This window comes from Chroicocephalus ridibundus, chromosome 4, assembly GCF_963924245.1.
Source record: "Chroicocephalus ridibundus chromosome 4, bChrRid1.1, whole genome shotgun sequence".
Lineage (NCBI taxonomy): Eukaryota > Metazoa > Chordata > Aves > Charadriiformes > Laridae > Chroicocephalus > Chroicocephalus ridibundus.
This window is the reverse complement of record NC_086287.1, coordinates 85,218,337-85,234,072: the sequence shown is the minus strand read 5'-3', so window position 1 is coordinate 85,234,072 and position 15,736 is coordinate 85,218,337. Positions and strand designations below refer to the sequence as shown.

General features: G+C 38.7%; 1 protein-coding gene across 4 annotated transcripts; it reads left to right on the top strand.

Annotated features, from left to right (window-relative positions):
• The first annotated feature begins 3,544 nt into the window (after window positions 1-3,544).
• Window positions 3,545-12,956, top strand: CA7 (carbonic anhydrase 7). 4 transcript variants are annotated; one of them, XM_063334620.1, is made up of 7 exons: window positions 3,545-3,725; window positions 5,750-5,947; window positions 8,509-8,627; window positions 9,521-9,616; window positions 9,862-9,924; window positions 10,816-10,971; window positions 12,658-12,956. In XM_063334620.1, exons 1-7 carry the CDS (start codon window positions 3,686-3,688, stop codon window positions 12,721-12,723), a joined length of 738 nt encoding a protein of 245 aa, XP_063190690.1. In that variant the 5' UTR covers window positions 3,545-3,685; the 3' UTR covers window positions 12,724-12,956. The 4 variants fall into 4 exon arrangements, with proteins under 4 accessions (XP_063190690.1, XP_063190691.1, XP_063190689.1 ...); XM_063334621.1 differs by having other exon boundaries at window positions 3,546-3,725; window positions 12,663-12,956; XM_063334619.1 differs by having other exon boundaries at window positions 3,546-3,725; window positions 11,264-12,956.
• The last annotated feature ends 2,780 nt before the right edge of the window (window positions 12,957-15,736 follow it).

Below are 15,736 nucleotides of genomic sequence, written 5' to 3'. Positions count from 1 at the left end.
AAAATTGTCTGTTAATTTTACACATGTCCTTTTTGTCCTTTTCTTCTCAATCCCTTCTTAGAGGCCCCTTCCCCCCCCTCCTTATGCCAGGAAGAGATTCACAGTAAATAAATGCTGAGTCCTTTCCCTTAGAAATCCCATGAATCTCCCTGTGTAGCTGTGGGAGAAGGATTGCCACTTTCACTGCATGCATGAGAATCTCAATATACAGTCATTTTTGTGTTTGCAAAGAAAAACTTGAGAATAAATAATTTGAAATTTCTATTGTCTATCAACCAATGTAGGCGGTCACTTTTTAAATAATTAAAAAAAGAAAAAACCCTGAAATTATTAATATTTAGTGTTGGCAGTACACCCTCCTGTTTGTATTTACCTTGTGAAGTGTTTTTGTGCAGTTTCAGGATTCGTTATAAATTATTTTAATGCGCACATACAGAGCAGATATCACCTTGGTATAACTGGCATTTGGACAGTGCCAGCATTAGTAACGGCAATGGAAGAGAGGTGAGCTGCCTGGATAAACAAGATACTCGTGCAAGAACCTGAGGTGTAGCAAGCTCTGGAGTGATGAATGTTTTAACATTTAATCTGCTCCTACCTATCGCACTTCAAGGGCTCTGGAGTAAGCAGCCTGTACCCAAATTGACTGTATTTCTGCCATATTTTTGTTAATAGGCAATGACACATCAGACACACTCATAAGCATTAAATAAAGAAGGCGCACGACACCTCGTTCAAATATATTTTGCCATTATTAAAGATGCTCAGCAAAGATAATTGCAAAGTTACTTAAGCAAATACACTTTGAGTGCCATTTAGCCATTCACCTTGGAACCAAATACTTTCCTTTTACATGTCCTAAAGCTCTGCCCTCTACGGTGATGCAGTAATGTATACCTGGAGCATTATCCTCAAGTGACACGATCTCCTGGTGCAAATGCCTCCAATGACCCCGCGTCTGGATTATAGAGACAACTTCCCTTAGAGATTCAAAAACCCAATTTCCTCAAACCTGCGAACTTAATTTGTTCAACTTCTACTTGGCATTCCAATCTTACTTGGAGCTTTCTAACCATAATGCTTAGTTTGGATATAGCAATTTTAATAAAGGGAACTCAAATCATACAGATAATTATTCCATATATAGGGATGGGAAAGTGACAGGTTCAGAGGAAGAACCCCGTATTTGTCTGAGGCTGCTGCTCTGGTCACTCATCATGACTGTCAGAGAGGAATAAAACTGTAAGTATGGAGATTAGGGAAGACAGAATTATTCTTTAAGGTAGCTTGAAATGTTCGTTGTACTGGATGGAGCTACATTTTCCTGTCATTCCCTGCTAAGCAGACACTTCTGAGATGCAGCCAAAGCTGTGAGAAATTTGTGGAAATCATGATTACTTCACTTTTAACTCAGCATTGGAGAAATCCACTCTGTAAGCACCCACCACTCTGTTCTCACTTCCGTAAGTTCATGAGTGTGACGTAATTATCCTTGATTCAAGTTAGTAAAACTGAGATCAGAATTAGATTACTACCACAACTTTTGAAATTATAAATGGTGATTTGAGGACAGAATCAGTGAAAATCCATTCTCAGAGGCAGCCAATATCAAGAGGCACCAGGGTTACAGAATAGGGTTATCACGGCATAGGAAATATCATGGAATATTACTGTGATATTTGTATAAGCAGCAGTATTACTCTAAGGAAAACTTAGCATTTTCCTGAAAAAGAAAGAAGGCTGACTGGACGAAGGAGCACTGTCACACATACACTGGCTATCATTTATAGCTAAAGTTTTATGCAAGCTATTTTTTCTTTCCTCCCGAGTACTGTCACTCCCTCTTTTCACTTTTTCTAAATCCACTCCATGTTGTGGAGTCCACTTCCTGCCACGTCTTCAGCATGTTCTCCCTTGTCTCAGAGGTCTTCCTACGCCCTGCCTTTGTAGCCCACATGTGTAGACATCTGTGTGTTTTCAAATGTGAAAAGCTAAAAGCTGCAGTGGTGAATGGTGTCAAATGCATGTAGACACTGGGACACTTCAATGGCACTGTGCCCGGCGAGCAAGATCTGAGCTGCAGTTTTTAAGTTTCTCTTGAAAACAGTTGCTCAGTATTCTCTATCTTGCCTACAGTGTTCTCCAATCTATAGTCTCTTTTTTTAATATACAAAATTCCTCTTCCATTTCTTCTTTTCAGTGGTAAGTCGGTGGTTTTTGTACTTTCCCCCCATGGTCTAGAACAGTTTTCCTGACCATTTGCATCTGGCTGACTCCGTCTACACCTGGCTTCCCTGTCTACAACCACAGCACACAGCCACACAAGAATAAGAACCAAAGCACCACAATTTCTCACAGCAAAGTATTTTAACCCAAGGGCAGCACTGCTCTTCTGCTGCCAGTGTTGGAGTCACCCTGAGGTCCTGTCTGGCCACAGACGTACTGGCAGTGTCTGGCATGTGCCGGGACCTGGGCAGATCCCAGCAGTTTACCAGGAATACATCGAGAAGTTGACCCAAGTAAGTCCTTGTAGAACTACTCTGTGGCCACCTTTACAGCAGTTTACATCCCTTATTGAGTGAATCTCAAAGGTTTATAGCTGACTATGGAAAGCTCCTGAAAAAAGGAAAGGAATCCTTACAAGGCAATATAAAAATTGCATAAAATGCTTTCATTGATTTTTTTTTTCTTCATTTTCTTGATTGCAAAATAGGAGAATCCCTATTTCTGTGTGCTACTGTCTTTGTGAAAATCAATATGTTTATAAGATATAGCCTTGACATATGCATTTCCTCAAATCTAACAAAATTACTACCAAGGAGCCATTTTTCTTGCCACAAAGACATCTTAAGACGTTTTACAGCAGCAGATTGGGTATCTCATTGCAGCCTCTTCATGGGTTTAGCAGGGCACAGGCAACAACTGGACCATATCAGGTAACTGAGGCTTCACAGAGCAGCTCCTTTCTTTAGTCTGCTGTGTTCTGGTCCCTCATATAACCACACCGTTATTTTTGTCTTTTTAAGAAGTTAGTTTAGAGTTACAAAGGAAAAAAAATTGGATTGCCAATTGATCCTTAATTGGTGTGTTTTTTACCTTGTTTAAAAGTAGCACAAGTGATTTTTTTCTGAGAACGTTCATCTCATCTAAGCACGGATTCTGAAGTTTGAATTACAAATTGGGTGAAGGCATCATTCATTTTTTGCAGCTGGAGAGTGTTTATGAAAAGAGAGGCAGTAAATAGGTGATGTTTCCCCCTGCAGAACATAGACGTGAGAAGGGCAGTTCCCTTTACGACCTGCACACATTACTGTGCCCTGATGCTCAGAGCAGGTTACGGCTCTTGCTTCCTTGCGGTAGAATGGGGAAATACTACTACTTTTCCCTAAATTTGATCCCCGTGCCTCCTGAACCGTCTTGGTTCCTCTTTAAGTCCTGGGACTTCAGTGATCTCAGTTCTACATTTTCCTGTGCTGAGTTAGCAAACGGAGGGAGCAGGAAAGTTGGGAGCAGGAGAGTTGGAAACAGGAGCAGGGTGGTGCGTTCCCCGTGCTGCGGGACTGACTGGTCGTGGCTGCTCTGTGTCTTTAAGGGGCTGCTCCTACCCGCGGTGAGCCGGTATAAAGGCAGGTAAGCGGCAGCGCCTGCCTTGGGAGCTGGGAGCCGAGCAGGGGTAGTCCCGGGGATGACCGGCCACCGCAGCTGGGGCTACGGGCGGGATGACGGTAGGTTCCAGCAGTTCCGTGCTGCATCTCTCTATCTTCCCCCCACTCGCTTTCTTTCTAGAGCTGTTGCCTGAGCCCTGCAGAGCTGCCTGCATTTCGATGTCTGCAAGCATCCAGTATATTCAGCAGGTAATCAATCACTTTATTGATAATAAATAGCACCCAGAAAGCGGCACCAAAAGATGCACAAACTTATGCCTGCTGCCTTTCACTGTTGCAATTGATGTTCCAAAACTGAGGGAAGCAGTACTGAGTGGTTTTTTTTTCAGGCTGCAGATATTACAGATGGGTCCCTTTCCAAAAAGCTGTTATGAAAAGGATTAACTGTGTCTCCCTCTCCAAAAGCAATTCTTTTAAGCAAAGAAGATTTAGTAGAGCAGTAATAGATCTTCTGATTCTGTGCAGCTATTGAAATGTGATATCTAGGCTTCCACAGAAGTGAATAAAATAAGATATATGCTATGTATTTCTAGAATGTCAATAAATTGTACAGATCAGTATCAGAGATCTCTTACAGAACAATTTATGCTTTCTGGTTTGACAGTTTTTAATTTAGTCATCCTCCTTTGCTTCCCACCTCCAAGAATGCGTGTCACAGACTGAGAGGGTATGTGAAGCTGCTGAAAGATTCCTACAATAGTGTTTCATAGCACCCGTCTCCTTTACAGAAAGGATGGCTGAGTGACTGCTGTTGTCCAATAAGATGATCTTTTGCATAACCTTCAGGAGTCTCTGTATTGACAGCAATTATTTTAGCTGCTGAGTGTCTGATAAGTCTTCTGCATAACCTTCAGGAGCCAGCCTCTCTCTTACCAGTAATTATTTTAGTTTTGTGAGTCCAAAAGAAAGTTTGAATGCTAAGTGAAGCTGGTTAGTGCTAGTAGGTAGTGTTACATGTTTGGGCATATAGGTAGTAGTAATATAGCGATGTATGTTCTTACAAAGCTCGTAAGAGACAAACTATATTGCCAAAGCTTGTGTAACAGGATTTAAACCCTAAATCTCCTTTATAGGCAGACTGAGAAAAGATGATATTTTATAAGCTTAGCTCTTCAGAAAATGCCAAAGACAAATAAGAGTATAACAGATCACTGATTTTGTTACATAAATGCAAGGAGGGTTAATACCCGTGCCTGATTTTAAAAAAGCTTCCACTTGTGAAAGTATATGAGAATGCTACAATTAAAAATGTGCCTCTGGCAAATCTTAAATTGTTACTGTTAATACTTTCTGAACATAAGCAGTAGAAGAATTTAATTGCTTCTTGTACTACCATACCAAAGTAGAAAAAGAAGTGATATGAATAAGTAAGTCTTTGACACAGATAAGGTTTTGTTATCTAAAACAGCATAAGAATGTTCCTGCTTTGGCAGCAAAGAGCTGTGTTATTAAATTGGTCCTTCTCCCCACTGTTGGGGTCAGGAAGTCCATAAACGTACATTTTCACACTGTACCCTTCACTTAGGGTACAGAGATACCATAATGGGCATGAGTGAAGAATGAAGCTGCCTCAAAGATTTACTGCAGTCATAAAATAGTTTTAAAAATAACTGCATAGTCAGTAGCTAAGAGATTGAGTCATCTGCATCTAATGTGAATCACTGGAGCCCTTACACTATCTTTCCCAGGAAGAATTAAATGCTGTTTCTTTGGGGGAGTGTAGGTGTGCATGCAAGTGTGTTTACACCTGCACCCACCTGGGAAGATCTTGATACCTTAGCAATGTAATTACAGACTCCGTAGAAAATTAGTAGCACAAGAAACTGAAGGTACAGCAGTCTGTTGATGTGCTGTGATTTTCTTAGTATGTTTTGTACAGGATATCTGAATCCCCCCATCCTGCTGCAGCCTGTTTGTGCTAATAAAAACCCACCAGCATAGAATTTAAGTGAACATCTCAGATACCAAACTTTCAAGTCACTCCTGCTCAGCAAGCGTTACTTCAAGTCTTCTGAAAACCTGTAATGATTATTTTGTGTATAGTAGGAAGAAAATAATGGTGCTTTCCTTTCTTTCCTTTGAAGGACCTTCAGAGTGGCACAAATCTTATCCTATTGCCCAGGGGAACCGCCAGTCACCTATCGATATAGTTTCTGCAAGAGCAGTGTATGACCCTAATCTGAAGCCGCTTATTATCTCCTATGAATCATGTACATCTCTCAACATCTCCAACAATGGCCATTCAGTTATGGTTGAGTTTGAAGATGCTGATGACAAGACAGGTGAGACTAACACACAGCCAACTAACTCAGAATACCACTTTGTGACTTAGTGAGGGAAACAATCAAGTACATCCTTATAGTATATTTTATATGATGTATAATTTCAGTTTAGAACAAGGCATAAAACCAGAGCCCTTTATATCTTTGTCTTCTTGAGCCTCCTATTTCTTGTCTTCACTCAAGTCTCTCTAGCAATGCAATATTGCACAGCAGAACACTGTTTCTGCATTAGGAAAAGCCCTTGCGTCAGGAAAATCAGAAGTTTGTTTGCAGTGCTTCCCTTTTAAATGGGGACTGTCGGTTTGCTTGACAGGGAATCCACGCATCTCTCCAGCACTCCTAGGCCACATCCATCATGCAGAGTAGGTATGAACGCTCCTCTCTGCCTTGTTTCAATGGTCATCCAAATCAAAGATGTGAACACATGTGCCAGCTTGGTCTGGCTCGCTGCCCAGTTCCCATCTGCAGGGAAGAGAAGAGCACTAGAAGAGATCAGGTCATACAGCCTAGTCATCATAACCATGGTCCACTATACCAACCTGTATCTGGACCAGTCACTGTCACCTTGCATCATTTTCTCCTTTCCTCCCTGCCTCAGAGCACTTCAGTTTCTTCAGAAATTATAAAATCTCCAGATAATTCTGAGTTGGGAGCAGCTTGTGGATGTTGGACTATCTGCAGTTCTATCTTATTCTTGTCTCAGCTCTTGGCAGAGAACATAAATGCTTTAAGTGATTACTTCTGTTAATTCTACTTCCATGGTAGACCTTGCTTTTACATCTGGGGGGTAAGGGAAGAGCATTCAATGATGAACTAACTGATAAATGGAAAGAGGGCACTTTAAAAATTGTTGAGTAGCTGTTTTTTTTAAACCTATCAGCTGATCTCATCTTCCACTTTGTGTTTATTGATCCTAGCTAAATAAGATATCCTAGATACTCAAAACAAGTTACTTTTTCTGTCAAGTGGTTTGTCTGTGCTGGTAACCCTTTGAAATAAGGGCTGGGGTTAAAATTCCAGCCATTTTGTTTAAAAAAATTTCTCATATGGAATGAATCTAAGAAACTGCTCAACTGAATGGTCAGGTTTTCAAGCATCTTTACTGAATTTGAAGAGATGTGTATTTTCCAAGATCTTAGTACACAGATCTGTTAAGCATGTCACTCTAAAAAGCGAATTTGTAAAATATATCTGGTAGTACTATCTTAGCTTGCAAACAACTTTTGTAACATTTGAAACTGAACGGTGTCTACATAACAGTGAACTTTATCCAGCTTTAGAAGTTTAAGAACATCTGTTACTCTGCATTTAGATAGCCTCAGAGAATGAAGACTTCTATCCTTTCCGCACTAAGCACATCCCTTGCTTTAATAACACTTTCAAGGCAGAAGACTCCTAAGAGTGGAAAGCATGGTTTAAAGTGTTTTTAGTTGTGTTGAAATAGATCTAGTGACTCACAGCTCTGTCTAAATGGCACAACAGAATTTTTTGACAGTAACCCAGAATAGCTAGATTTCTTAAAAGAATGTTTGAGACAGGTGATGCATTCCATTGCTAAGTTAAAAAAAAAACAACCATACTAGGAAGTACTTATATTCTTAATTAATACTAAAATCTTTGCTTTGGTAAGGCCAGTTTCCTGCATAAAGGCCAGCTGGAGCTATGCACATGTGGTAGCACTGTGCAAGCCCCAGCTTTAATTTTATAATAAAATGTTATGGTTACATTATCTTCCTACATGAGGATAAGTGCTTTACAGTTACTAAACATAATTTTAATTTTCTTAATATAATCAGGTTTTCATGTCTCCTGACAAAATTTATTTGATTTAGTGCCATATAAAATTACAGGAGGATTACTGATACTGTTGATGAAGTATCTTCTATGGGTGGCATCTTAAACATTCATCTGTTCTTAAGTGTTATTTCTAAATGATGTATGAAGTTTCTCTGTAGCATTTCCTCACCTTTATAAGGGGATTTGAGATTCTGAAGGGTGTCATGTAAAGTCCAAGCTATTATATTACCTCTTCTAGGGGATCAGGTATTTAAAAGAAACAGAATATAGATAACCTCTATGTGAAGGAAAGACACTCTAAAGAGGAAGTACTTAGATGAATTGTCTACCTGATGCTCAAGGTATCTACACTCTTGCACAAAATCTCAAGTAGCACTGTCAAAATTATTTTAGATACATGAGTTTCAAATTGCGACTTATTTTTTTAATATTCAACTTGGATTTATTGTGTTTTAACAAGAAAGGCATAACCATAACAAAGCTGACACATCTTATGTCAAATAGACTCTTTCAAAAAAGCTACAAAATTCTGTACAAGTAGCCACTCAGTGTTTTTAATTTAAATTTCTACAGGAATTCAGGTGCTTTCTATAAAAAAAAAATCCAACCCTTCTGGATGGTGCATATCTTTGATATTGGCAACTGGGAGATGCGGCTGGCTTGTTTTCCACTACTGTGCCAGTAGTGGTTATTTTTCACTAATAGGAAGCTAAAAAGCCAGAATGCTTAAGCTTTTTCCTTTTTTTCTTCCCCCCCCTGCCTAGCCATCAGTGGTGGTCCCTTTGAGAATCCATTTCGGCTGAAGCAGTTTCACTTTCACTGGGGGACGAAGCACAGCGAGGGATCAGAGCATACAATTGATGGCAAACCTTTTCCGTGTGAGGTAATGGTGTGTTTTTACAGATGGGATTAATTCATGCAAATGCTGTTGACAAATGGCTTTGCCTACAGGGAAGACCGCGTGTCCTTTAGGATTCTGATTGCGTACTCACCACAGTTAGGTCAATACAGACTTAATGAGAATTTTATTCCTTACACTGAAGCTGTTATCTCTTGATCACCCTGGTTTTCAGAATGCAAACTTATCCCTCTGGTGCAGCCCTTTCTCCAAGATCCTTAGTCCTCTTATCCTAATCAACAGGACACAGACAGCCCCACAGTTTAGCTGCTGTGCTCACACAGCACCACTAACAGTCCTTTGCTGTGTAGTTCAGCCTGCTGGATGCAATTGATTGCATCATTTTACTTGTAGAGATGGGAATGATATACTGACAAACATGATGCTGAGAAGCCATGTACAGCTCCACTACCTGGCACAGTTACTTTCAGCTTCAGCTGATGATCACAACCTGTGAAATGACCATGCTGGTGCTATCCATAGCTTAGAAATAGCTTCACCTGAGGGCTCTCAAGTTCTGCAAAGCTAGGACAAGGCACAGTCTATCCCAAATACTGCAGTAGTGTAGCATCCTGGAGTCTACCAGTGAAGCACTACTACTGGAGCATAGTGCTTTATGGAATGAAGGCCCATAGCAGGGAAATTGGGTCACAGGTTAATGCCTGACTTATTTCAAATTAAGATGATGCACAGAAACTCTGTTTAGTGTCTGTCCGTGCTTATGGACTGGTCCAAAAGATTGAACTTGCTCACCTTTCCAAAGATGCCTTTGGAGCAAAACCTACTTTCTGTTATGAACGGTCATTAGTACATGAGACAACCTATGTTCATAGCTTCTATCACTAATTTGTTTAATTTTTATTTGTTTTTCTTTAAAGCTCCACTTAGTTCACTGGAATGCCAGAAAATATGCAACATTTGGAGAAGCAGCAGCAGCTCCAGATGGCCTGGCAGTAGTTGGTGTTTTCTTGGAGGTAAGAATCACAAAAATAGCATGTTTACATGCTGAAAAGCATTATGCTGTCAAGTGTTTGAGAACCAAGCCATGTATTTAAGAAATGCTTAAGGAAAACAGATGACTTATTGGAAGCAGTAACTCATTGCAAATCGCTGTGAAACTTACTTTCGTAGGAATGTTGAGATTCAGATAAGAAAATAACACCTATTCAAAGCATAATGATAGTAATTCTTATCTAACCTGTCTATTCTGTTCTTTTAGATTGGGAAAGAACATGCCAAAATGAACAGACTCACGGATGCTTTGTACATGGTAAAATTTAAAGTAAGGCTTAAGCTCTTTAAATGTAATTGTTTCTGGGATATCCTTTAAAAATCAAGCTCATGTACATGTCTGAGACAAAAATGGAAAGTCACCCATTGCAAATCCTCCCACCATTAGATCACTGTAGTTTTATTCTCCTCTTCCGCAGCTATGCTGACCCCACTGGTCATTCAGAGGTTCTAGTTTTCCCAGAGTATCTAAAATCAAAAGCTCCATGACCTTTCAGGCTCTTATGGTCAGCAAAATAATACTTTCCCGTTGAGCCTAGCCTTGAACAAGTCAAAGGCTCTCTTCTGCTGCAAAGCTCTGTCAGGGGACAATCCTAATAAGGTCCTGAGCTAGTCTATTCTTACAGTGGTACCTGAAGGTGGTCTTTAGCCAGATGTATCAGAGAGTGCAGCACGTATCAATCTTCAGCAAATTTCTCAAGTGCAGATTGATTAGACCACTACAAATATTACCCTTTCTGGATTCACATGAGGTTAATGCATTCTATAACATACATAAGTTCCCATATGCAAAATAAACTATATCTAATACTTGAGTGGGCATATTATTTCTTGCTTCTCTGTGTATGTTTGTGAAGGGGATGAAATGCAGGCAGTTACACAGCAGTATGTAGGCTGCAGACACATGATGATGATCTGATGTTTAAGTGATTTCTTCCACTTGCAGGAAAGAAATAGTTATCCCTCAGTTGGGTGATGGAATGTCTGCAGGTTGCCATGCTACTTTTAGATAACAGTTGTTATTAGGCAGCCAAACGTTTATAGACTTTTCCTTTCCCCTACTCTTTAATATTACTTAAGCATTTTTTCTCTTTCAAAAAACGAGTTCTTTAACCTGCACTTAAAAGATCAATTTCAAGTATCAATTTTATTTTTCCCCCAGGGAACAAAAGCTCCATTTAGAAGCTTCAACCCCAAATGTCTCCTGCCTTTGAGTCTAGATTATTGGACATACCTTGGTTCTTTGACAACACCACCCCTTAATGAGAGTGTAACATGGATAGTGCTGAAAGAACCCATCAGAATTTCTGAGAAACAGGTAAACTTTTGCTACTCTCCCAGTTCTTGTAGGATTCAACACTGGATATACAGGCAGTGACTGTTTTGATTTGCAGTGGGGCCAAGTTAAAAGACCATTAGCCTGTGAATAATCAGCCTGTTCAATAATCAGGGCTTCTGTTTTTTCTGTTACTACTCTCCAGGATCTTTGCTTGAACCCAGTCTATTAACAGAATAAAATGTACTGAATACTTTCCTTTGGTCCTTTTTAAAAAAACCCCAAACATTACTGCTTAAGAGGGCAATGAATATTATTTCACCTGAATTTACAGCTGGAGAAATTCCGCATGCTCCTCTTCACCAGTGAGGAAGACCAGAGGATCCAAATGGTGAATAATTTTCGCCCCCCTCAGCCTCTTAAGGGGAGAGTAGTTCGAGCTTCCTTCAAGGCCTGAGGAAAACTGATAATGGCCCTGAGATATCCAAGAGCTTCCACATCTGAGATATTATAAACAAACTCTGGTGTCCAGATCACTCATGGAACATACAAGATAGCCATTTCCATGAATACTCTACTTGGAGGGGAACAATCTTCTGATTTTGTATTTTATTTTAACTGCTCATTACTCTGAAAAATGGGATCTTTTTAACGAGCACTTCTTAATATAAGGGATAGTTGAGTAAACTAGAGAGTTCTCCAAAACCTGAAACTCTAAAAATTAAGATTAAATTAAAATCCCACCTAATATATAATGGAAAATTATGTTGTGATCTACTAGTACTGATGGCCACAACTTCTAATTCTCATTTAATACACATTGAAACAGTAGTCCAGAATTTTGGACAAATTGGACTTAAATTTTCCTTATTGATCTTGTCTGATTAAAAAATTGCTTTCACTGTATTCCTGCTGTCTGTCAATACATACAGTGCACACAAGTAGCACTAGAAAAAAGTTCTTTACTCATCTCAAGTAGGTACTGGTATGAAAATTATATATATATCTTAAAGATACTGTTCTAAAATGATATTTTATAACTAATTTAAAATAACAATGTAAATGCTGTGTTTAAAAGCAGGCCATTTTATTGCACAGTGTTGTGCAGACACTTGTTCTTTCAGCCCATGCAGTATACATAGCTATAATGCCCTTTTCAATTTTGTTGAACATCTGTAGCAATTCAGGTATATGTGTTGTGGTTCTTAATTGTTCAAATTCTACCTCAGGTAAGTGATTTGCTCTGCAATAGGACCTCCTTCATCGTCTGCCCTAAAGAAAGTAGATACTGTTTACTTCAGGGACCTAACATGGGCAGACCTTGACTGCACTGAATGTGCATTGCTGCACAAACCATCCCCTTGCTATGGCAGGCCATCGGGGATATACTCCCTGCAGATGTCAGGTTTCATCCGGACTGAGTCCTTTTTTCTTCAGAAGAAAGTTAGAAAAGCCATGTGTTGGTATTTCTGCTTCTGCAGCTTAGTGACAAACTGCAGACTTGTCTCTGGTACTAAATACAGTGATGTCATCTGTAACAACCCACAGCCTATTCTCAGTTACTTTAATTCTGGGCTTCAAATGTTCTACTTCAGCAATTTCCACCTGAACTATACAGATGATGTTCATCATCTTTCATCAGCTTAGATGGAGGAATCAAAAATGTACAATGTAAAGTAATGCAGGGGGGAAAAAGAACAGCTACTATGGGCTGTTCCCCTTTCTCAGAACAGGAGGGAAGACACTAGATGTGAAGCACGGTACAAGGAATGGAAGACTAGAATCCAGACCTAACTCTTCTACAGTTTTCCTGATACACTGACATAAAACTTCTGTTCCTCAGTTTCCTCTTATATAAAATGAGGGTAACACTGACCTACCTCACAGGGATGTTGTGAGGGCTAATTCAGCATTGTTTTAGATGTGAGATTCTTATAAAGCAGATGCTAAAGGAAATGGAAAACCATTAAAAAATGCAACATTTTTAGCTATTACGAATGTAACTTTGCTAGTAATGCAAACTGATATTGCAGAAAATCTATTTAATGTATCTTAATTTCTTTAATGAATGAAATAAATAAGACTTTAAAATTAAGTGTGCATCTTTGTCCTTTATTTTGAATAGACCTACCCCTCCCTACTTATAGGACTGTTTTTCTTGGACTTTCATTAACAGAAATGCTGTTTGATATCTTCAACTGATGCATCTATTTTCGTATCGAGGAATGATTTGATTGTTTACCTTCAGTTTCATAGAAACCTTGTTTATGCTATAGTAGAATAATCTGAGTACACATAAGAGGTTATAGACTTTTTTTAGTTCTAGAAAGTCTTGTCTAGTTTAAAAACTACTTTTAGTCTATATCATAATTCTTCCCATCTTCTGGGACTAGCAGTTTCTACTTCAGCTTAATCCTTTCACTTAAGACATTCTGATGTATTTTGTGCACCTTGAATGACTTCTTCCCCAGTCAGAGTTAAATTACTGTTGTTATGGATCTTATGTCCCTCTTAAAAAATTAAAACCTACACAAAGAGACTCCTCTTAAAAGTGTAAAAAGTCTTTTAAAAGACTTAATATTTGATAGCCCAAATACACTTTATTAGGGGTAAATTGAAATACTTTCTGATTAAAATTTAACTAATACTACATACCATATATAGCTTAAGTTACCAAAGTATTGCTGCATTAGTATTAGTACACACTTTCACAAAGCAGCTCACTGATCAATATTTTCAGTGTTTTCTCTCACAAAAGGTAAAGAGGGCTTGCATAACAAAACTTTGTCCAGTTTTGCACCAGCTAAAACCACTCAGTCTAATAAAATAAAAATCTTATCCACAGAATGTATCCATTCTGTGACCTTGAACACAGTACTTAAGCTTCTTTAAGGGTGGTATACTGATGGACAACAGAAGGATAATGTTTAGCTCACAAGGTTATTGTAAAAGCTTAGCTATTGTAAAGAGCTTTACATGCTGAATCCACCAAGGTGTTCAATTTCTGGGAGAATATAGCCCACTAGGAAAACATAGCAAAATTAATAACAATAAAAGGGATTGTTCCCCAACAAAAGACTTAAAATCACCAATCTAAGTTATTTTTCAGAAGGAGTAGCATGAATTGCTTCACTGATGATTCTTTCTCATTTAGCAAAGTTCTAGTAATAATATTCTGGGGTACAAGGAACCATATTCATTTCTATTCCTTATACAGATTCTTGACATTACCAACATTATTTTATCTTCTTATCTGTGAGATGAGGATAATCAAACCCAAGGACTATGTAGTATATTTCTAATATGCTTTGAGACCCTCAGAAGATATTAATTACAACAGTACAAACTTCTATGATTTAATAATTCCACTTTTGGTCTGAGCTACGTTTTTATGCTTACATATACAGACGTGACCATCAATTTACAAAGTGCTGTGTTTTGTATCACCACAGGAATCAAGCCACTATCACCCGTTTGCTTGTCTGAACTCCTAACAGTATTCTAGGTAGCACCTCTAGTACAAATGTGCCCCTCAAAGGCAATTCACAGGGCCAAATACCTGTGCTGTGCATCAGCACTCTTTGAGGGTTTGCAGAAACTTAATTTTCTCTGTTTTCCTTCTGAACTTTCTCTGCACATAAACATTGTTTATAAACAATGCTGTTTATATGCACATAAAGTTCCTCCATCAAGGCCATTCAAATTCTAGAACGTGCACTATCCTTATCTTCTATCAACTATGCTGAAGGAAAAATAGCAGTTGAATCTAACTACTCCAGCAAGACTCATCTTTACTTGTAATAAGATGACAGTTGTCATGATTGGGAGAACGTGAGGCCCTATTTTTAGGACGGTAATTGCACAGCTGTAAAAGCTAGACTAAAAATGCCACCTAGTGTCTGGCTGTTTCCATTTCTTACCACAATGCTTAAAACAATTTTAAGGCCAATTCAGTCAAAATACAACAGATGAGAGAATTTAACTTTGACAATAATTATTTTTAAAGGTATGGGTGAGTGTAATTGAAATCCCTGTGCTGGCTCTACGTACACAGTCCTTGAAACTCCTTTATCTGATAAAAATCAATCTTACAAAAGACACTCATTGAATCAGTTACAATTTTTTTTGTTCCTGTTTTCATTGTTAGAGCGGAGATATCCTCTGCCTGGTAAACTGCACACCATCTTAAATTTAATTTTTTAACTTTAATAGCTACAGTTAAGGTTCAACTTAGGTTTGGTTTTTTTACCATCCTCTGCAAACAGAAAGATTTTTAGGTAGTTTCAGCGACACGATTGATATGATCTAGCAGTCATTTATAAAGATATATTTCACGATGAGTGTAAATTAACCCAAATATAAGTATCGGGGAAATGTGTTGCAAGGTACCTTGTCACCAGATGGTGCTTTTGGTGGCATTCAAAGGTCAGAAAGATAAAAAAGGGAGCATTTCAGGAAAAAAGCAGAGATAAGGCTGAAAAAAACATGTTATCTTATACATCAGATTAGCTGTTTTCCTCTCTGAATTCCTTGTGCGTGCAAAAGTGACCATTCAGTAAAGACACTGAGCATGGAAGCATGTTGCTCTATGCTGTCTGTAAGAGTGGGAGTCTCAAGTGTTTTCTCATTTACCCTGAGGAAACTGCAGTATACTGATGAAACCTGACTGACTTTAACAGAACTATTCCCAATTTGCATGGCTGTGATGCAGAGAAAATTTATACCTCTGATGTTCCCTTTATACTGCTACTTGCATTACGTTGGAATTTTACTAACATTTCAGACAGGTTATGAGCAGCAACACAGT